The 23602-nt window shown below is 36.4% G+C and overlaps 2 protein-coding genes and 1 pseudogene across 5 annotated transcripts; all 3 read left to right on the top strand.

Moving 5' to 3' along the window:
- Positions 1-11625, top strand: part of LOC132309774 (G-type lectin S-receptor-like serine/threonine-protein kinase At4g27290) — a 37693-nt pseudogene extending 26068 nt beyond the window's left edge.
- An 810-nt stretch (positions 11626-12435) lies between these two features.
- Positions 12436-13449, top strand: LOC132309773 (glutathione S-transferase T3-like). The gene is made up of 2 exons (XM_059808054.1): positions 12436-12927; positions 13153-13449. Exons 1-2 carry the CDS (start codon positions 12436-12438, stop codon positions 13447-13449), a joined length of 789 nt encoding a protein of 262 aa, XP_059664037.1.
- A 772-nt stretch (positions 13450-14221) lies between these two features.
- On the top strand, positions 14222-22227 carry LOC132307763 (G-type lectin S-receptor-like serine/threonine-protein kinase At4g27290). 4 transcript variants are annotated; one of them, XM_059805616.1, is made up of 9 exons: positions 17136-17150; positions 17232-17312; positions 17543-18038; positions 19104-19241; positions 20563-20687; positions 20770-20980; positions 21114-21351; positions 21427-21577; positions 21670-22227. In XM_059805616.1, exons 2-9 carry the CDS (start codon positions 17298-17300, stop codon positions 21973-21975), a joined length of 1680 nt encoding a protein of 559 aa, XP_059661599.1. In that variant the 5' UTR covers positions 17136-17150; positions 17232-17297; the 3' UTR covers positions 21976-22227. The 4 variants fall into 4 exon arrangements, with proteins under 4 accessions (XP_059661598.1, XP_059661596.1, XP_059661599.1 ...); XM_059805615.1 differs by having other exon boundaries at positions 14222-17150; positions 17232-18038; XM_059805617.1 differs by lacking the exon at positions 17136-17150 and having other exon boundaries at positions 17585-18038.
- Positions 22228-23602: the final 1375 nt, after the last annotated feature.

Below are 23602 nucleotides of genomic sequence, written 5' to 3'. Positions count from 1 at the left end.
ATCTCCCAAAATATCTCAGATTTGTCTTTTCCCAAAAAGCTCAACCAGTTGGATCGATCCAGCCTAAGTTCGATAGATCTTAGCCTGTTCGATCGATCCAAGTCTAAGGTTCGATCGATCGAACTTCCTCCAGTGTGAAAAAGTTAAATTTCCATCTCATTGAAAGTTGTCCTTTATCTAATCATTAGGGAATATTGTGTGCATGACCCCAACTCATTTTGGGTGTCATTTTGACCTACCTATATAAGGATAAGGATTGCTTTTTACAAAAGGAGCTAATATCATTTTCATATCATCTCTTGGAGAGTAAGCTTAGAAGAGGAGGAGGCTAGAAACACCATTAGAGTCCTTCATCAACAAGGAGCAGATTTCAACCATGGAGTTAGCCCTTGAGGGTTGGAGCAACATCACCATGAGTGGCTAGACATCCTCTTGGGGCTAGAGTTAGCCCCAAGCATGCTTTATATATCTTAATCTTGTGTATTATTGAGGGATTAGTGTTGTAATTAATGTTTTGACACTTTGATATATATAAATCTTGTTTATTCAATGATTTATGTGGTTTAATGCTTCCAATTGATCATTTCATTTTATCAATGTGTCTATATATGCTAGAATAGATGTTCATGTGTTTGCCTCTATTTCTTGTGTTATTGATGCATGTCTATATGTATTGATGCTATAGATTTAGAGATTGTCAAGACATTGTGCTTAAAAGAATGCTCTTGTGATTTTCTTGATGGTTCATACTTATTCCTTGATGGATTGTGCCTCTCCCCTAGTTTATTTTCATACTAGTAGTGTAGATGTAGTGTAGTGTTAAATGGGAGGACAATATATGCTTGTTGTTTGATGATCCAAGCTTTTGAATACAAGAAGCATATGTCTCTAACCTTGTGTTGTATTTGGATTGTGAGCTTAATGAAAGGATTAATGAATTGTTTTGATCTATTGTGCCTTTCACATGTTTTTTAGACAATATATGCTTCATTACTTAGATATATTGTGCCTTTCACATGTTGTTTAAACAATACATGCTTAACTAGTCATCCTTGCTTGTTGAATCAACCAAACACACACACTTCAATATTGCAACACACCATTTGCCCTCATTAGTCACTTGTCAACGGTATAGAAATGCATTGCTTGGTGGTGATCTCTAAACCCCGAGATCTCTCTCTCTCTTACTTACTCTTAATTGCATTCTTTTGTTATCACTTAGTTTAATTTAGTTGCTCTCTAATCAACCAACCAACCAATTGTTCGATCACTCAACCTACTAGCCCTAATAGCGATTCCACGACCTTGTTCGATCCTCACAATCCCTTGGGACGATCCCTACTCACTCTTGCTATATTTTTAGTGAAGGTAGTAGTGGCTTTTATAAATGTAAAACTCTTGGCCCTCGCCTTAAAATCCACACGCACTTAAACTTGACGGTAGTGCGGCAAAGTCCGGTCACTAGCCATAGTGTGTGCTGAAATGCGGAAATGATTTGCCTTCTGGTTATACATAAAATAGTCCTGCAAAGACACTAAGACAGTACTCCAAATACACCACTTTGGTCACATGGTTTGGGTTATTCCACGGCTGTGACTCTGTTGTTATGAAATATTAACTAATTGTCTTAATATACCTATTAGGGACAATCTCCACATAGAATAGTGCACTGAAATGTCAGGGGAACAAAAAAGGTATAATGGAACTCTCAGAATGATCATTGTCAGGGCGTGTTAGAAGAGGGACAAGAAATAGCTGTAAAGAGGCTTTCAAAGAATTCACAAGGACTTGAATGCAAAAATGAAGTTCTATGTATTTCCAAACTTCAGCGCCGAAACCTTATGAAGCTTCTAGGTTGTTGCATTCAAGATGATGAAAGGATGTTGATCTATGAATACTTGCCCAACAAAAGGATGGATTGCTTCATTTTCTGTTTGTTTCACTCGAAAACCTTGATGTATTTAGCCTTCTGTAAATTTTGATAGTCTTAATATTCTAAACTTAGTCCTATCAAGTTTATTCTTATTATTTTTTCATAAATGTCCTGTCAAGTTACTTTCATTATGCATGGTACAAAATCCCCATTTAGGCGGGTGATTTTATCAAAAGCCTTGGGAGAAAGGTCAAGTTCCACATCCATCCCCGTTGAAGATAGGAAACGTGATACTTTTATCTTCATTGTAACAAGAGCAACTGCTTGAACTTGCTCCCAAGGATTTTATCCATGGTTGTGATTTGTGAATTTAGAAAAGTAGTTTTCATTTAGGTTCATGAATCCAACTAAACAGCAACATGAATTAAATGGATGGAAAAATTGGGCAGATAAAAAACAAAACATGTTACTGGATTAGTCTAAGCGCTACAACAGTATCAATGGGATTGCTCGGGGACGTCTCTATCTTTATCAAGATTCCAGACTCAGAATTATCCGTAGAGATCTCAAGGCTGGCAATGTTTTACTAGATAACAATATGAACCCCTAAATTTCAGACTTTGGCATGGCTAGAAGTTTTGGAGGTGATGAAATGGAAGCAAATACAACTAGAGTGGTTGAAACATAGTAAGAACTTCGAATATGTTGAATGTGCTACTTTTATTGCTCAGAAACTAATTTCTTTATTATTATTATTATTAATTGATTTCTTGTAGCGGCTACATGTCCCCTGAGTATGTAATGAATGGATTATTCTCAATAAAATCTAATGTGTATAGCTTTGGTGTATTGGTGTTGAGCAAATATGTATCATATACTATAGTATAATTTATTTAAATATTATTTGTAAATATAATATTTATTATAATAATCTATATATATTTATATAGTTTAATATCAAGAAAATAAAACTATAAAATAAAAGAACCTGTTAAAGGCGAGGCTAGAATTTAATTCTATAGCCTTAAGACAGATACGCTTCGCTACGGTGCTAACGCACTCTTCGGCGTCTATCTCCCAGGATACAACGACTTTTCTTCGATTGGTAGTAGCACTTCAAACTAATGGAATATGTAATACCCCTAATTTTAAAAAGGACAGTTCTGGAATTTAATTATTGTATTTAGTTGCATTTTATTTTATTATGTGTCATTTTATTGGATTATTTGTTTGATAATTGATTATCTGCTTGTTTGTCCTTTTATTTGAATTAATTATTTTCTTTTATTAATATTATTGTTTTTGTTATTGGATTATTTTGAATTGGGTTAAGTTAAATGTTAATTTATTTTAGATTAGGATTATATTTCTGTGGAAGTTATTTAAACGTTAAATTATATAATTAAGTTGATTTGCGTATATGTCAGTTAGGGTTGGAGTTACTGTAGCCGACCTAGGTTGTATTAAGTCGCCGTGTATTGTAACTTGGACAATTGCATGGGCCGACTAAGGGTTTGCATTAGGGCTCTAGCTATATACAGATTAGGATTGGAGAATTAAGCCTATAAATATATTTCTTCATGTGGGTTTAGGGTTGAGCAAACAAACATCACACAACCTGCATTCACGTATCAGGTTTTCAGAGAGGGAAAAAATAGAGAGTTTCAGAGAGAACCTTTGGGGATTGAAGGAAGAATTCAAGGAGAAGGTTGGGGATTGAATTAGGAGCAGCAGAGGGAGTTAAGACAACCATCGTTGCCGGAGTTGACAGAGGTCTGCAGTTCCACAGTCTGAAACTGAAGGCAAGTTCTGTTTCCACTCTATCCCTTTAATCTGTGTTCTGTACAGGCTTAGAAAGACTCTAAGGATTAAACCAAGATTAAAAACAGATTAATGATTAAATTTATCTTGTATGCATGTTCAAACGGAAATAAATCTCGTGAATCAAACTGTGCAAATTTTTAAAGAACTGCGAACTGATGCATGCTGTGTCTTGGGTTCAAGCTTGGTTAATTGGGATTATTGATGCATGTTGGGGGGTTTCTCATATAATCTAGGATAGTGTATAAACACTGGAACAAGGTTTTAAAATACTAAATAGGTTTTGAACTTAGCCGGAGGCGAGGAAGACAACCAGAGAAGGAATTAGGGCTCTCAAAGGAGGAGAGCCGGCTCACCAAAGGAGGGAGCCGGCTCTAGGGGTGTGAGAGCCGGCTCCATAAGGGATTGGAGCCGGCTCTACAAGGGTAGAGCCGGCTCCAATAAGGGAGGAGCCGGCTCCACCAAGAAGGGAGGCGACTCCAGCTTCTTTTCTTGCTTCTGCGTGATTTTGGGTTATTTCTGGACCTATGGGAAGATGACTGGGTTGTTTCAGTGGGTAAAATTGGGTTGTATAATAGTTCCAAAGATGTAAAAATGGTTGGAAGTATTGTTAATGGTATTGTGTTGAACCTTGAAGCAACCTAAGGTTAAACGAAGAAACTGCATATGTGAAGTTATCTTTGAAATCTTTGTAAACTGTTTACTGCTTTGAGCAAAGTTTTGGGTTCTTTTGCATGTTTAAATTTGTCAAGCATGTTCAACTATGTTATAAGCATATGTTTATCTATCTAGAAGATTAAGTATGCTTAAATGGAATTAATGGATGTTTTAAATTTATCAACTATTGCATCAAATATGGTTGTGCAGGAGGAGTGGTAGGTTTCAGTCTTACTTAATAAAATGGGACTGGAAAGGGATTTCTAAACCTTATGTAGGATGATTAATGTGTTGTACACATGTTAAACTGTTTATATGCAAATCTTGAAGTATGGTGGATTGGTATTTATTACTGTTCCGTCAACTATATTAACTGGAGGAACTACATGTACAGTCTTTTCATATATATATAAAGCACTATAATGTGATATTTAAATGGTATATTGGATGCATAAATTGGTTGTAAATATGTTAAACTATATTTATGTTTCTTTTGGAAATTAGTTGATACATGTTTATGCTGTGTTATTAACTATAGAACTGGAGGATTGTATGCACCGGTATGGGACGGTGGCATACTAGGTATGGATTAGTACAAACACTAAGTCCTACCTAATTTGGAAGGAATTGGATTAACCATACAAAGGTTAAGTCCTACTTAAATGGATGTATATGAACCGGTATGGGACGGTGTCATATTGGGAATGGATTAGCTCAAAACACTAAGTCCTACCCAAATTGGATTAAGGTATGGATTAATCATAAAGGTTAAGTCCATCACCTACTTATGTCATGTCAATCAAATAAATTGAATGACCTACCATGGTTTCAGGATGGATTTGTTATACATATATCAGACCACTATACAGATGGATGATATTTTGTATTAGGAGTACGGACTTTATATATTTATTATATGGGCCATGGTATGAGCTTGAGTCTCAGGACCATGGTTAGGGTGTGTATATTGCCTAGGATGGATAGCTGGACAGAGATGTTGTTCCCTGGTAGGTCTAGATACACATGACCACAGTATGTGCGATTTGCATGGTATCTCTATTCAGGCTGAGACAGACCTTTTTGGACTAGTGAGCGTCCTATAGTGTGTACTTATACATATATGGACTACCCTAGATATTGTTGAGTCTTTCTAGTATGTATCTGCGTATCAGATTCCTGTTTGGATTGTAGTAGATCAGGACTTGCATGTGGGCCTGACCCACCCTTATATTTTTCAGGTACTCATCAGTTCCAAGGTTAGAGTTTGTTCGTGCAGAGTAAATACAGATTTCTATTCTACCGACAACGTAGGACTTCTTTCCAGATATTATATTTGGATTTTATCTTCAATTTTACTTCCATGCATTTTGGGGTTTTATTAGGGGTCCACTAGAGATGGATTTCCGAGTTGTAAACTTATGGAGTTTGGATTGTCAAGATTTAAATAGTTATATTTGAGGATTTATTTTAGTTTCTTTCCGCTCATTATATTATTTCTTTAATCATTTTGTATTCCGTGTTCATTTTAACATATTAATTATTTGATATCCCTTGGACTCGGGTCGGACTTGATCAACCCGTGTCTCGAATCCGAGGGGTATCACAGTTATTGTGATGACCTTGTGGGCGGGTGTGCCGTGGGCGGGTGCGAGAGACACTATCAGGCTACCACACTGGCGAGTTATGGGTGCACAGTCCTACATCGCCTGGGTAGAGGAAAGGTGAAGTGCTTATATGTAAGTGTGTCACCTCCAATTGGTATGAGGCCTTTTGGGGTGAAACCCAAGAGCAAAACCGTGCGGGCTTAGGCCCAAAGCGGACAATATCATACCATGTGGTGGAGCGGGTCGTTACAAATGGTATCAGAGCCTGACCCAGCCGGAAGTGTGCCGACGAGGACGTCGGGCCTCCAAGGGGGGTGGATTGTGATGACCTTGTGGGCGGGTGTGCCTTGGGCGGGTGCGAGAGATACTGTCAGGCTACCACACTGGCGAGCTATGGGCGCACAGTCCCACATCGCCTGGGTAGAGGAAAGGTGAAGTACTTATATGTAAGTGTGTCACCTCCAATTGGTATGAGGCCTTTTGGGGTGAAACCCAAGAGCAAAACCGTGTGGGCTCAGGCCCAAAGCGGACAATATCATACCATGTGGTGGAGCGGGTCGTTACAAATGGTATCGAGCCTGACCCAGCCGGAAGTGTGCCGACGGGGACGTCGGGCCTCCAAGGGGGGTGGATTGTGATGACCTTGTGGGCGGGTGTGCCGTGGGCGGGTGCAAAAGACACTGTCAGCAAGTCCCACATCGCCTGGGTAAAGGAAAGGTGAAGTGCTTATATGTAAGTGCATCATCTCCAATTGGTATGAGGCCTTTTGGGGTGAAGCCCAAGAGCAAAACCGTGCAGGCTCAGGCCCAAAGCGGACAATATCATACCATGTGGTGGAGTGGGTCGTTACAGAATAGGCGAACCAGCTCGGTGAAGTACTCTCAGACTCGGATTCGGACTCGAAGTGAGTGACTAAGGTTCGAACCCAATTAGTTAGGGTCGAACCCAAACAGATTATAAAAGAAAAAGAGGGAGAAGTAAATTCAGAAGAGAGAAGATTTTGTTCTGAATTTGGTTTAAAAGAAATGAATCCAAGGAGGGCTATTTATAGGCTTAATGGTGCCTATTCCAAATGGGTGCACCCATATTCCGAATGGATGCAACCATTGTGGACCAATGAGACATTAGAAAGCCAAAACTGATTTAGGTTCAAAAGGTGCAACCCTTGGTTCAAACAAAAACTGTTTTATGGTTTTGAATTCTGATCCAGCCCAGCAAGCAAACTTCGGCCATTAATTCAGCCCAGCCCAGTGTGCTCCACCCGCAAGCCCACTTAAATTTCAACCACACAGGCCCAGTCCAACTTTGTGTAAAAAGGTTAAACCCATTTTACAATTAAGCCCCGCCCCGGACTGGGTCGGGTTGGGCGGGCGGCGCGCGCGTGTGTGGTAGTTGGTTCGGATCCAGGCTAGCCTAGGTCCTCCTCCTCTTAAAAACTTGGGTGCCCTTGGGCCCAAACCCAAATCCCATACTAGACATATATATACTCAAGGTTGCTTTGCTACTTTTTTGATGTGGGACAAGCATTTCCCACTTTATTCACACCCATTTAGGCTTTATAAATCACTTACTTTGGAGCCAATTTCTCATTCACCCAGAAACGGATTTGAGAAAATAAATATACCACGTTCATCTCCTCGCAGAGAGGAACGCGCTCATCAATAGATTCACAAAAAATTCTTAGCGGAATCTTTTAAAAATCCTTCCAAAGTTTACGTTTTCTAATGCCATTTCCAACAATTGGTGCTTTAGATAGTTAGTGGGAGCAAAATCAGAGGATTTTCTCATCCAAACCACAGCCTCGACCTCCTGGGACATTAAGTGTTAGTAGATATTTCAGTGCATTGATTCAATAATTACTGACAAAATGAGTGGCAATTGTCTAGGCATGGAGACTTTATAAAGAAGGCAAGCCTCTGGAATTGATTGATGCATCGATAGTGCACTCGTGTAATTTTATTGAAGCATTTAAATCAATCCACATCGGTCTGTTATGCGTGTAACAAAGTCCAGAGGACAGACCCAGCATGTCATCTGTGGTGCTAATGTTGGGTAGTGAGATTGCATTGCCTCAACTGAAAGAGCCTGGATTTTACACTGGAAGAAAGTTTCCTTTAGCAGATTCATTGTCATGACCCGAAAATTCTAATAAATTCCTCAATTTATTTAAATAAAAATACACCTAGGAACAAAATAAAAAAAAAAAAAAAAATGCCCTCTTTATACAAAATCAATTTTCTCAAATATACATAAAAATTCTCCAAATAAATAAAATAAATCTTGCAACGCCAACTCTTCAGCCTAAGCCCAAATCTAGCAATCCCCATTCCCTGTACATCTTCGGTACTTGAAACTGAAGGGTGGTGAGACAAAAAGTCCCAATAGGAAAAACCATAACAAGAATTTCATAGAGGTTTAATAAAACAGCTTCACAAAATATATATAGTCATGTGAGTATATAAACAAAATACATATACATTTAATTAAAATATTTAATCAAAGCCATTGAATCAAAACCACTCCAAGCCATTCAAGGTATAGAGAACCCTACACTGAAAAAGAATTATTTCCTCACTAGACCATCGGAGCATCAAACTTCCGACCTCCTCTGCAAGTTCTCGGCATCTCTGCAAACTCGGCTCTCTCTCTCTCTCTTTCTCTCTCCATGCTCACAAGGTCACAATGCTGACACCATAATTATATAGGCAATAATCCACCGACACTCAACAAATATCACGTTAGTGTACACCACGCGCCTCCATCGACATCATTTCATTAGATTCAATAAGCAACATCAGCCTAACATCAGCAGCCCACGTGAAGAAAAATTAAAGCCAAGAAAAGTTGCCCAAAAAATCAATCAGCAAGACCCGCCACCAAATCAACTTTTTCTCTCTCATTTTCCATTAAACTGACTTGCTCTCTAATTTCTTTCTTTATCAGAACCCATGTGAAGGAACCAAAACAAAAGAAATTTTGGCCAAAAAATCTTCCATCGGGTCCCACCACCCATCATTACAATTTTTTTTTTTTCTTTTCCCCATTCTCGACAGCAACCTTTCACCATCTGATCACATAATATAATATAATATAATATATATAAATACAATAAAATCAAACCCATTACTCCAACTGAAGCTATTCATATAAATATATATATATATATATATATATATATATATATATATACACATACATACAAATATAATATACAAATGCAACACTCAAATTTAACCCATCAAATACCATCAAGTAGGACCCGCAAGTTACATCATCACCTTTTCAATCTCCACTTCATTCTCTATTCGGCTGAAAGCCCTTCTTCATTAAAAAAAAAAAACAAATAATGTGTGTGTGTGTATATATATATATATATACCAAAACCATATCCCATTAATACTCTTTTGGGACCCGCAATAACCCATCACCATTATACCAAACTTGGTGGACAACATTAAGCCACCTGCTCACGTTCCTTTCTCTTGACCACAAAGCATAAATATAAAAATAACAACGACTACACCCTTTTTTTTTAAAAAAAATAAAAATAATAATAATAATAATAACAATAATAATAAGAAAATAAAATTATAAATTAAAATCTAAAAAAAATTCGAGTTATTACAATCTCCACCACTTAAAAAGAATTTTGTTCCCAAAATTCAGATCCAATAGTCATTGCATACCCGAGAACACCAATAACCACCAAAACCAAATCCATAAATCCTTACCCTAGGCGGTGTGAGATACCGTGATATGTAGGACGTTGTTGTCGCTGCCAGTGCTAGTCACCCATCCACACACTCCGTAACCGTTGTGGTAGCTAATCGATGCGTTACCCGCCCACTAAAAACAAACAATAACAAACCTAGGCTACCTGCCCAACCACACCAACCAACCATCCCAGTATCTGCCAGTGAATGCCATCCGCCCACACACACCTGGCTACGAGTGGTAGTTGACCAGTACCACACACTTGCCCACTCACACCCGTCTACATCATCATTACACTCACACTTCCGGCTGGGTACAGCTCTGATACTATTTTGTCATGCCCTGAATTTTCTAATAAAATGCTCTAATACCATTTTTGTCATGACCCGAAAATTCTAATAAATTCCTCAATTTATTCTAATCAAAATACATCAAAATACACCCAGGAACAAAAAAAAAAATGCCCTCTTTTTACAAAATCAATTTCCTCAAATATACATAAAAATTCTCCAAATAAATAAAATAAATCTTGGAACGCCAACTCTTTAGCCTAAGCCCAAATCTAGCAATCCCCAATCCCCGTACATCTTCGGTACCTGAAACTAGAGGGTGATGAGACAAAAAGTCCCGTTAGGAAAAACCATAACAAGAATTTCATAGAGGTTTAATAAAACAGCTTCACAAAATATGCATAGTCATATGAGTATATAAACAAAATACATATGCATTTAATTAAAACATTTAATCAAAACCATTGAAGCAAAACCACTCCAAGCCATTCAAAGGATAAAGAACCCTACACTGAAAAAGAATTATTTCCTCACCGGATCATCAGAGCATCAAACTTCCGGCCTCCACTGCAAGCTTTCGACATCTCTGCAAACTCGGCTCTCTCTCTCTCTCTCTCCATGCTCACAAGGTCACAATGCAGACACCATAATTATATAGGCAATAATCCACTGACACTCAACAAATATCATATTAGTGTACACCATACGCCTCCATTGACATCATTTCATCAAATTCAATAAGCAACATCAGCAGCCCACGTGAAGAAAAATCAAAGCCAAAAAAAGTTGCCCAAAAAATCAATCAATGAGACCCGCCACCAAATCAACTTTTTCTCTCTCCTTTTCCATTAAACTGACTTGCTCTCTCTTTTCTTACTCTATCAGAACCCGCGTGAAGAACCAAAACAAAAGAAATTTTGGTCAAAAAATCTTCCATCGGGTCCCACCACTCATCATTACAATTTTTTTTTTTTTTTTTTTCTCTTCCCCATTCTCGGTAGCCACCTTTCACCATCTGACCACATAAATATATATATATACATACAAACAAATATAATATACAAATGCAACACTCAAATTTAACCCATCAAATATCATCAAGTGAGACCCGCGAGTTACATCATCACCTTTTCAATCTCCACTTCATTCTCTCTTTGGCTGGAAGCCCTTCTTCGTCATCAAAAAAAAAAAAAAAAAAAATCAAATAATATATATATATATATATATAACAAAACCAAATCCCATTAATACTCTTTTGGGACCCGCAATAACCCATCACCATTATACCAAACTTGGTGGATAACATTAAGCCACATGCTCACGTTAGTTGGATCTCTTCTTTCGCCTAGCTTCTCACTTCCTTGAGCCTATGATCATTGAAGTTAGTTGACGACAAAGCATAAATATAAAAATAACAACTACACCCTCTTTTTATATAAATAGTAATAATCATAATAACAATAATAAAAAATAAAAAATAAAATTATAAATTAAAATCTAAAAAAAATTCGAGTTATCACATTCATCATCAAGCAAGCCTGAATTATGTTCACTCAATCAATTAACTGTAACAATTTTAACCCCTTCCTAGGAGACCTTTCATGTCAATATTTTGGTTCTCCACATTATGTGATGTCTTGATTTGAATTGTTTTGATTTTATTTCATTTGTAATTGGTAACTTCACTGGAAACCTAAGAGCAGGTCCAATGGTGCAATTTTCGGCGATTCTGGGCCAATTTTGAAGAGTCAGCTGCTCCAATGGATTCTTTAAAAAATGGGCCCCATTAAAACAATCTTGATCCAAGTAGCTAAAAACCAAGATTGGTTTGGCGAATTACGGGCCTAACATGTGGGCCACAACAGGTTTCTTTTTCTTTTTTAATTCTGGCCAGAACACTGTTTGGGAAGGCCTGTTTGGCTGGAAAAAAAAAAAAAAAAAAAAAAAAAAAGGAAAAAAAATTAGTTTTTTTGGCTGATTTTGGTATGTTTTTCTTTTTCTCCTCAAAATAGCTGAACCAAAGAGCCGTTAAGGCACTGTTTGGCTGACACAAACAGTGCCTTAAAGCCTTTTTTGGGCAAAAAAAAGTTAAAAAAAAAATAGATAAAAGTGTTTTTCTAAAAAAAAAAAAAATTACTTTTTAAAATATTCCTACTGACATATGGCCGTTTTAGGCACTGTTTGGCTGACCCAAACAGTGCCTTAATGGCTATTTTAGCACAAAAACCTATTTTTTGAATTTTTTTTTTGAAAAAAATTCATTATATATATATATATTTATTTATTTATTTATTTATTTATTTATTTAAAAAAATAAAAAAAAAAAAAACCTTTCATTTTTCCCCTATAAATACATCAACCCCTACTATTATTCACCTCATATCCAACCCATTTTCTCTAGTTTTCAACCTACAACTACAACCACTAAGTCATTTTCTCAATCTTTTAGTTATATTTTTTACTCAAGTTTAATTCCATGGATCCTTCACCACCATATTACAACTACAATTCCCAATTCAACCAATCAAATGATAATTTTGTTCCCTTCTTATTTGTTGGCGAAGAATCTCAATTTGTTGGAGATGAATATCAATTTCCATCTCATCAACCTTCTCAAGTTTCCAGCATTCCTACTGAAGTGTCACAATCCAGTTATTCCCAACCTCCCAGAAAGCAAAGGGCTATTCGGCCTCCTAATTGGTCCACAGTTGAAGATGAGGCTTTATGTTATGCGTGGATGGCCATTAGCGCTGATGCGGTCATCGGTTTAGACCAACAAAAGGCAGCGTTATGGATCCGAATTCAAGAAAGTTTTGAGCAACACATTAGTGGTGCTGGTACACCTAAAAGAAATCATATCGCCTGCTTGAATCGTTGGTCCATCATTCAACAAATGATTACCAAATTTTCTGGATGCATGACCCAGATCGAAAGGAATTACCCTAGTGGGCAAGACAATGAGTACAAGGTAAGTTATTTATTATATTAAATTTAATTGGTAGATATTTTAAAGATTTGTCTTCTAATAATTATTGATTTTTATTTTTTAGATGCTAGCAATGAAAGAGTTGTTTGCTCGTCAAAATAACATCAAATTTAAGTTTGACAGTTGTTGGAACATTTTGAAGAGCAACAATAAGTGGCATTTACATTGTCAAAAAGAATTGATATCCAAAAAAAAAAAAAAAAACAGCCGAAGAAGAGGAGTGGAATCCACATTGATGATAGTGAGCCTATTGGTCACTCACACCCATCTACTCCATCAAGTAATGCAGCAACAACACCAAGTTCGGTTGAAGGATCGGCGCACACAGGCGAAAATAATCCGACGGATGTTGAAGAATGTCAGCAACCAGAAGGACGAAAAGTAGCGAAGCAGAGGCGAAATAAGGATAAAAGACAATCTGAAAGTCAGAATGATTTCATTAGCAAATTTGATCATGCAACGGCCCTTTATCAAATACAATCTAAAACCCTTGAGGCCGCTTAAATAGCACGAGAGGCATGCAAAGCAGATAAAGAAAAAACCAGACAACTCGAGCTTCAAAGCAAACTAAGAGAGATTGAAAATAAATAAAGAGTTGAAGAGATGTTAATCATTCAAAAAGATCCAGAATCGATGCCAACACAAGCCGGGAAAGCATGGCTAATTGAACGCCAAAATGAAATATTGGCATCTATACGCGCACGTGGCAACTCAAGCTTTCCATAGGATTATTTCAAGCATTCCATATGATTGTTCTGTTTTTCTAGTTGTTTTATGTTTTAAATTCAAGTCGTATTGTATTGTTTTTTATTTTTGTTGTATTGTTTCGTATCGTATCGTTTTTAATAATAAATATTCTATTGTTAAATTTTTTTTTTTATGATATAGCCGTTTTAAAAATATAGTTGTTAGAAAAAAGTTAAAAATAAAATTTATTAAAAATTTAAATAATATTAAAATATTAATATTTTTTGAAAGCGAAAATGCAGAGTACATCCAATAGCTAAATTTTGGAAATTCTAAAATGCTAAGGTGACTATGAAAAAATGTTGATGTGACAAATTCGGAGAGTTTGAATTCAGAGAGTCCATTGGAGATGCCCTAACAACCTGGTATCTTTGACCACTATGAATTTGTAGCTACAGTATCGGAGTGTGATAATGCATTTCCTTATAATGATTATAATATCTAGAAATCTGCTAATAATGCATTTCCTTTTCATTCTTATAATGATTATAATGTCTAGAAAGGTCGCCAATATTTGTCAAAAGAAAGACTTTATATTATTCCTTGGCTTGGAAACCCTAAATAAAGACTTTATATTATCCCCTGGCTTGGAAACCCTAGATAGCTTGCCCTTTTACAAACCCAATTAGAGTCTTTAGCAGATTCGAATTTGGGGTTTGTTGGTCTCAAATTTGTGGGAAAGGGTAATTGGTGTTCTGTTAACCCTAAATAGCTCACATAGACAGTCGTAGAAGCTTTGCTTCCCCCAAACGACTAAAATACAACAGTCGCGACCTACTTTGATTCAAAAAAAGAAAGTAGGAGGGCAACAAGCAAACGGCTTTCTTCTCATAGTTGCAAGGGTTCCAAACCTTAACTACTTAACAAAGAGGAAGGGCCACTATAGAAGCTAGAAGTAGCCTATAGTATAGTAGTCGGCCTAATCAAAGCGTCACGACAGCCACCAACTGTTTTATCCAGGGAGCGGAGGGCAGACTCAACTTGGTGACAAAATTTGCAACCGGTGACAAGCTCGCCGGCCGGAAACTGATAGGATTCTGGTTCAACTTGGCCACAAACCTTGCGACCGGCAACAAGCTCGCCGGGAACTGATAAGAAATTTTACATATAGCACCATTGTTGTTCTTTGTGCATCTTGCTAATTCCATTGCATACTGCTCATCCTATTGCTTCTTATTATCCTATTCTTGCCTTGTATATAAAATTTCTTACATTTTGTTTCTATAAAATATTGACAGAAAAGAAATGATAATAAATGAATGTCAGCAGCCTTACTAGATGCATCTTTCCATTGCTGACTCTTCTTCTCCCTTCCTCTTTTATACCTGTGATGCCCTAAGGGGTCCCGTTTATTGGGGAACAAGCTCCAGCCCGTTTCTTGCGTCTTCGGATAGGATTGGGCCTCTGAAGAGGTTTGGGTCAAAGGGTTTTGAACCCAGCTTGGGCTTATGTACCTAGTTTGGTCCAGTCTCAAGTTCCAGGCCTATTTCTCTGGGTCTTGGCCCATGGCTTGGTTCGGACACGTGTCTTCTCTTATTGCATAGGTGTCAGGGTCTCATTGGAGGGGAGTTTTCCCTCCACAGTATTTCAAAGAATTAGTTGCAGAAGGCCAAGATACTCCTTTAACCAAAAAAAAAAAAAAAAGGCCAAGATACTCCTAACCCAAGTCGAGGGAAATGAACAGTTGATAGATGGTTTTTTTATTTATTTGGTAAGTGATAAATTCATTGCATGTCGTAGTGTTTATGTGGACATTCTTGACCTTGGATTTTGTTACACCAAAGCACTCTGTGGAAAGGATTAACCAAAGTTTGAATTGCCTGCAATGCTCAATTTGTGGCTGATGCCATCTGAATAGGATTTATCACACTCATAATTATGGAAAAAATCCTCCAAACTGTCAATCCGGTGCCGTGCTTATGATGCCCTCCGACCTTCATGTGTAATATATACATGTATATATATTTTCATGACAAGAAATTCATACATATGTTTGTTTTTATGCGAACTTGAACTCTCACCTTTAGGGTTGTATACTGATCGAATTGGTTCGGGTTAGACATAAAACCAAAACTAATCCAATTCCAACGGTTTCATAAAAATTGTAACTAATCCGAACCAATGAGGACTTTTAACCTCGAATCGATATATAATACGTAAATTAACAAGTTTGGATCGGTTTGGTTTTACTATTTGGACTTTTCTAAACTGTCCAATAGTTTTTTTTTTTCTTTTCAAAGTAGCTATTCTCCATTTAGACAAAAGATTGTGTAAAATAAAGAAAATGAATTGTATACCTTCATTAGTAATGCATCAAGAGGTGTAATTAATACAAGTTCAGTTCAAAGGAACAGAATAAACACAAAAATAAATAAATAACTTGTAAATAATACTTAACAAAGTGTATACTTCAATCAATTTGTGTCAAATATATATATTATATAATATTTGTATAAGTAATGAATTGATTTGGTTAAATTGGTTGGGATTGGTTTTTTGGAAACTCAAATTCAAGAATATAATGAATTTCAGTTTAGGTATTTTTGGAACTCCAAATGAATCTATGAACTATAAAACTATGGACTAAAAAACTATGGAAGGATCTCGATGGAGTCAAATTTCCGGTAAGAGATGTTAATCTCAATCTTATATAACTAGTGGAGTGGTAATTAATCAAATGGGTGCGGGACCACCAATTGAAAGGTCAGTTATGAGTCACAAAAGGAGGCCTAGATCCGGCTGGCTGGCTTTGACCCTAACTATTAATACTGAAATACTAGGTTGACTATTGAACTGACCAAATTTACATGACTAAATTAACTGCACTTTGGTTAAAAAAAAAAAAAAAAAATTAACTGCACATTTATATATTTAAATTTTAGTAGCTTAAAAAAGTAGGAAAGGAAGACTTTGAGGACTTTCTGATTTTGCTCTTCTCTTGTTTGCCATCGGCCAACCCAAGAACTATCTTATGGGTTTCTGAACTAATATCGAATAAAAAACAAAGAAACACACACCCCATATGTGAAACATGAGTAAATCATCAAAGAATTATGGCTTTACCATAAATCTTTTCTTGTATTCTATTTTTACCATGTTAAAAATAATCTCTGATGCAGTAGAATTAGACACCATAAGTATAACTCAATCTCTTACTGATGGGCAAACCATGGTCTCTGCAGATAGAACATTTGAACTGGGATTTTTCAGTCCCTCAGGTACTACTTCGAGGAATCGATACTTGGGAATATGGTACAAGAGAATATCCAATGGGACTGTGGTATGGGTTGCCAACAGAGATACTCCACTTATCGATACATCCGGAGGAGGTGTCTTAAAGCTTGCTGATGGAGGAATTCTCGTGCTTGTCAATAGTACGAACAGCATCTTCTGGTTGTCTTCAAATTCATCATCAAATAACAACACAGTGAACCCAGTTGCACAGCTCTTGGATTCGGGTAATCTTGTTGTCAAAGATACAAATGATGAGAATTTCCTATGGCAGAGTTTTGATTATCCATGTGACACTGTGTTGCCAGGCATGAAGTTTGGAAAGAACCTAGTAACCAGAATTGATCGGCGTATATGGTCATGGAAGTCCAGTGATGACCCTTCTAAAGGTGAGTATTCTCATGGACTTGATCTTCGTGGATTTCCACAATATGTCCTCCTAAAAGGTTCAGTTGAGCAATACCGTTCTGGACCATGGAATGGTATCCGCTTAAGTGGCTCCGTGGGTTTAAAACCAAACAGCATCTACAAATACTATTTTGTTTTTGATCAGCAGGAGGTGTATTATGAGTATGATCTTATTAATAGCTCAGTTTTCTTTCGGTTGGTTTTGACTCAGAATGGATATTTACAACGGTTGACATGGAATTATAAAACACAGGATTGGACAGTTTACGGGAATACACCAGCAGATAACTGTGATTTTTATGGGCTGTGTCAGGCCTATGGTAGCTGCAGCATTGGTAACTCTCCAGTATGTGGGTGTCTTGATAAATTTATGCCAAGATACCCTAAAGATTGGGACACAGCAGATTGGTCTGGTGGGTGTGTTCGAAGAACACCCTTGGATTGCCACAATGCATCATCAAATGGATTTCTCAAGTATTCTGGTGTTAAATTGCCTGACACACGGTATTCCTGGTTTAATAGGAGCATGACCCTCAAGGAGTGTGAGACGGTGTGTTTGAAAAACTGTACTTGTATGGCCTATGCAAATATAGACGTAACAGCAGGAGGAAGTGGCTGCTTCCTCTGGTTTGATGACCTGATTGATATAAGGGAAGTCCCTGAAGTTGGGCAAGATATTTACATAAGAATGGCCTCCTCTGAGTTAGGTATGTATGATATATATCCCAAAACATTTTTTTTGATAAATATATATCCCCAAACATGTAGATGAGTTGGTAGCTTTACATTCTGGTGTAGAAATAAGAAGAAAGTTTCCATCTTTTCAACAGAAATGAGGCATATAGAAGCTCTCACAAATGTGAGAAACCGATTTAGTGCCTGTTTTGGATTGCGTTTCAACCACTTGAAAGCGCTTTTATTTATAAAAAAAAATACTATAATTATTAAATATAGTAACTCAATATGAAAGGATATTATTGTAAAATTAGTAATTGAATCGCTTTAAACGGTATTGTTACCAAACAAATTAAAAAGTATTTTAATTGTGAAATGTACACCTAACCTAACATGCTTTTTACTAATAACAATTTTATGACAGCTCTACTAATAAGATCGCTTTTTCATTCTAAAAAAAGGTCAAACAGGGCCTTAGTTTTTTATGTTCACCTTTTTTTCCTCCCCCAACTTTCTACCACCATTAAGTCTTTGAAGGCACCTAGTTGTTTTCCTTATCAGTGCAAGAAAAAATGTTCAGTTTTGGGGCAAAAAGCAGGGAATTCGCTCAAATTGACTGCTGATGATGAAATTTTGAGTCGTCACAGTATTAGGACCACCTATCATGTTATGTTCAAGGTTGAGCTGTGGTAGGGCCAAAACAATTAGTGATCAACAAAGTTGCCAAATGAAATTGTCCATAATGCTGAAACTTGAAGAACTTCTGAAATTGGCAGTTTTGATGTTAATTCCATTTGGGGTGAGTCCTAAACCAAAAATAATACTATTAAGTTATTTAAGCCAAGTGTTTCCTAAACCATAAGAATGATATCAATTTATTTAAGATTAGTCTAATTGCATCAAATTTGCTGCAATTACTCTTCTTAAAATGCTTGCTTAATGGTTGTGCCTTGAGGATTAATTACTCCCGTGAAAGAAAGAGTTTCCTAAAGACCATCGTTTACTGAAAAGTGTCTTCTTTTACTGCTGCTTTATTTCTTAGTTTTCCTGCTTTAAATTATAGTTGCTTTACATTGTGGTAAATTTTGACTGTGCAGAGAGTCCAGAGACGCATAGCAGTTCCCCTGTAAAGGGACGATTGAAGATTATAGTCATTCCTCTATTACTTGCAGCAGTGGTATTACTAGGCCTGTTCTTTCTCTTATATTTCTTGAGGAGGAGAAAGCTGAAGAGTGGTAAGATATCTAGAAGACTCAAATTACTTCCCTTTCCTATTTAGCAAAGAAAACTACAGATCTTACAGAGGCGAATCCAATCCCATTTTTTAGTGAGATTCCAAGTTTCCATTTTATTTCTTTTTCATGTCCTGTTGGCATCAAATGTCAGGATTTTCAAATTATTTCCTTTGCCACTTTATCTTGGTCTCATTCTGTACCTCCTCATTTTAAAGGGCAGGTTGTTATAACTGATGTCTCATGTACACTGAAGTGTACCAAAATCAAGCTTTTTGAATGCTATCAACTATCGATAAAGTTATCACACCAAACTGTTTTTTTTTTTTTTTTTTAAATTTTTTTCGGCAAATAATCTCTAAAATGGACCTATCAGTTTGTGTGCCTTAATCATAATCCTTTTCCTTAGGCTTACATGTCTTTTTCAGGATGAGTGTGAGATAAAGAAGTTCTGCCATGAAGGGTGTGTTACGTGTGTAGTTGCTTGTCCTGAAAACATCTGCTGACCACCATCTAATCTAAAAGTTTAAGCTGTTAGAGAGTCTGTAAGTTGAATATTTAGATCCTTCAACATGCCCCCCACTGGTGGCCTTATTTTGGTTCAACAGGTGTTTCAATTTTAATTATCAGAGTAGAAGAGCTCTCCAATTAGAAAAGGAGATTAAATCTCCTAAAATCTGCTAGATTATTATAGAAAGATACAATATGTACTATAATTAGAAAAGGACAAGATTTCTAGGTGAAGATTATTTTGTAAGACCTGAAGAAGATTGTGGTCCTAGTGACATCAATGGTCATCATGAGAGTCTCAGAACAAATAAACAAGTAGCTAACCCAGCCTCCTAGAAATTTACCATAGGAACCAATATGGTTTTTGCACTGGGAGTGACAACAATACCGCTATAGGTGACATTTACTGAAGTAGGCAAATGATTAAAGAAGCAAATCAATGCTGCTAAAAAGACATTTAAGGGTGTCATTACTTAAGTGACATTATTTCACTTTATTTTCTGTTAATAAAACAAAGGATTCTTTATTTCACATTCATAAAGTGATAGACCATTTATTTGTTTTTGTTTTTTTAAAGGATAATAATATATTTTTAACTTTAATATTTCAAAATTTCGGGTTCTCCCATGTTACTTTACCAGTTTCTTTTTCTTTCTTCTTAAACAAATGATTATCATGGTGCCGCTGTATTTAAGTGTGTCATGCCATACCATTCTGGAAAGAGAATCAGGGTGATCCATTAGGGTATATGCCAGACGATTATTTGAATGATGACAGTTATCTTGTTGCATCTATGACATATTTGATTTTGCAGGTATGCAAAGTCAGAATGAAGACATTGAGTTACCAGTTTTTGATCTGCACACTCTTGCAAATGCCACTAAGAACTTCTCTTGCACAAATATGATCGGAGAGGGTGGTTTTGGTCCTGTTTATAAGGTTAAATAAGTAATATTTGGTTCGATATCTACTAAAAAAAAGTGACCCCATGATTTTAACATTGCTATTCAAAAACTTGTAGGGTAAGCTAACAACGGGACAAGAAATAGCAGTCAAGAGGCTTTCGAATAATTCTGGACAAGGTCTACAAGAGTTCAAAAATGAAGTTATGTTGATTTCCAAACTTCAACACCGGAATCTTGTTAGGCTGTTGGGCTGTTATGTTGAAGGAGAAGAGAGGATGCTAATATACGAGTACATGCCAAATAAAAGCTTGGACTATTTTATTTTTGGTCTAGTTCTCGTCCATTTATCTTATTAGACCAATTTCATAGTGTAATTTGTGTATTTATGCAGCAGAGTCCTCTGCCCTATTTTCAAAATGATAACGGATGTAGAACTTATATGGATGGAAATGTCATGCAGATCAGAATAGAAGACTAGAACTTCCATGGCAAAAGCGATTTGAAATTGCTATGGGCATATCGAGGGGACTCCTGTACCTTCACCAGGACTCAAGATTAAGAATCATTCATAGGGATCTCAAAGCCAGCAACATTTTACTAGATGAAGAACTAAGTCCGAAAATTTCAGACTTTGGGATAGCAAGAAGTTTTGGGATAGATCAAATTGAAGCCAAAACAAAGCGAGTAATCGGAACATAGTAAGTTTTGGAAACAAATTTCAGATAGTACATGTTCATCATTTTCATATGCTTAAATATGATAATTTTTTGCAGTGGTTACATGTCGCCAGAGTATGCCATTGATGGCAAATTTTCGGTAAAATCTGATGTATTTAGTTTAGGTGTGCTTTTACTGGAGATAGTGAGTGGCAAGAAGAACAGAAAATTTCATCATCCTGATCACTATCATTCGCTTTTGGGACATGTATGGTGGTGAAATGTATTCTATTTTATTTTATTTTTCGCTCTAACTTCCTATATATGAATTACTAAAATTGAGGATTGTGATTGTTATAGGCGTGGTTGCTGTGGAATGAACACAGAGTCTTGGAATTAGTGGATTCATGTTTGGAAAATTCATACATTGAATCTCAAATCCTAAGATGTATTCAAGTGGGACTACTATGTATTCAGAAGCTGCCAAAAGACAGACCAACCATGTCATCAGTAGTGTTCATGTTGGGTAATGAGGGGGTGCCATTGCCTGAACCCAAACAGCCTGGTTTCTTTGTAGAAAGAAGTTCTATTGTTGCAGAGACATCAAGTGGTGAGAGAAGTCATACTGGAGATGCATTGACAATAACGATGATAGAAGCCAGATAGAAGTAGCACCTATTGCATACTGTTGTGCGATGGAAATGATGTATATCAAGAAAAAAAAAAAAAAAAAAGATTTGGTTGGGGTTGACGTATTCAACTGTTGGATTTTTTTTTTTAATTTGTTTTAGTGCAGAATTAAACTCAACTTTGTGTCTAGATGAACCTACCTTTCTAAAAATCTGAGGGATTAACCCTAGTCAGGAATTCGTTGACAAATTGACTGCAGGTTTCAATTTTAATGTGAGAACTAATGAATGTCCTTGAATCTTTATGGAGTGTGTAACTGTGTATAGAAGAATGTGAAAATCACGTCACTTCTCATCCTAGAGACTAAGACATTGCCAGTGAAGGCATACCTACATACATACACTAAACATTTCTTTAAAGTATTTTGGCATAAGCAGCTTCACTAGTAGTACTAATTAAAATGTTAAAAAGATTTTCAGCTAGATTTTTGTGTTACAGATGCTCATCTTGAAACCTGCCCGTAGGGTATGTTTTGCTAGTGCTGCATTTAGTTTGAAGGATGCAAATGACCCCCAACGACTTCTCATTTTCCAATTCTTTGCATGTTTTTTTGCTCTTCAAAAGCTCATGATCGGTATTTACAATGAAAAGGAGGTCAAACATGTTTTGATTTTGATCTGTCTATGAATTAGTACCCTATTCATATGGTACCGTATAGGACAGAGTAATTACTGTACTCGGAAAGAATGTAGGAACAAATTAGCCCCTCAAATCAAATCTGCTGAAAATTCTATTCCTATAAGGTCACCGAAGGTAACCAATTTCTCTCGGATGGAAGATTTAATATTATCCTAATATTGTAATATTTCTAATTTTTTCAATTTTCCATTTTCTGGGATTTTTTGATTTTTTAGATAATTTTAATCAGTCTCATTTTTACGTGCCGTACATAGTTGGATATGTCGGGAGAGTTCCTAGAGTTGAGTTCCTAGAGTTGATTAGAGCATTTCCTTGAGTTCAGGACTTTTGAAAATGTATCGTTTACTATTTCGACATTTTTCTATTTTTCGAGTCGATAAATCTCAAGCAGGACCCACTATAGGAGTTGTTGAACACAATATTTGTGTCATGAGTCCATTATATTTCATGCATGTTTATTTAATGCACAATTATGTGGTTACATGCTAAATTATGTGGTTGTGTATTGGCTAATATGTATATGAGTATTAATGTTAAAGAACTTTTTTTAAAATTTATTTCGTCGGACCCGTTGGATATCATAACAACTGTAATGGCCTTACACAGCCAAGAAATTCACTCTCGCCCTCTGTTTTGCAAATTGTGTGTGGCTGTATAATGTTATTGTATATATAAAAAAGTTATAATGATATTATGATATTTTAAAAAGGGTCAATGGAACCCACCATTCCATTTTAACTTTGTAAATGGCCTAAGGTCATTAAGAGACCCTTCTGTCTCTCTCTCTCCCATCGTCAGTTTCTCCCTTTCTCTACTATTTATTTATTTAATTTTTTTTTTAGATTTCTCTTTCGCTTTTGAGAATTTGATTTTGTCACTTAAGGCAAGGTTGATAAGCTCATCAGAACCTTCATTTTGATCGGAGCGATTTTTAATTTGGAGCACTTTAGAAATTTCGCATTTT

Source organism: Cornus florida, unplaced genomic scaffold, assembly GCF_030987335.1.
Source record: "Cornus florida cultivar Cherokee Brave unplaced genomic scaffold, ASM3098733v1 CherokeeBrave_3.0.0_Hap2_Chr05, whole genome shotgun sequence".
NCBI classification, from domain to species: domain Eukaryota; kingdom Viridiplantae; phylum Streptophyta; class Magnoliopsida; order Cornales; family Cornaceae; genus Cornus; species Cornus florida.
This window is presented reverse-complemented; position numbering and strand designations above follow the sequence as displayed.

Coding starts and splice junctions, on each gene's coding strand:
- LOC132307763 (XM_059805613.1), top strand. CDS start 16,724: ATGAGTAAATCATCAAAGAATTATGGCTTTACCATAAATCTTTTCTTG. Junction 20,688..20,769: donor GTTTTGGTCCTGTTTATAAG/GTTAAATAAGTA, acceptor AAAAACTTGTAG/GGTAAGCTAACAACGGGACA. Junction 21,578..21,669: donor ATCATTCGCTTTTGGGACAT/GTATGGTGGTGA, acceptor TGATTGTTATAG/GCGTGGTTGCTGTGGAATGA.
- LOC132309773 (XM_059808054.1), top strand. CDS start 12,436: ATGGATCCTTCACCACCATATTACAACTACAATTCCCAATTCAACCAA. Junction 12,928..13,152: donor GGCAAGACAATGAGTACAAG/GTAAGTTATTTA, acceptor AAAAAAAAACAG/CCGAAGAAGAGGAGTGGAAT.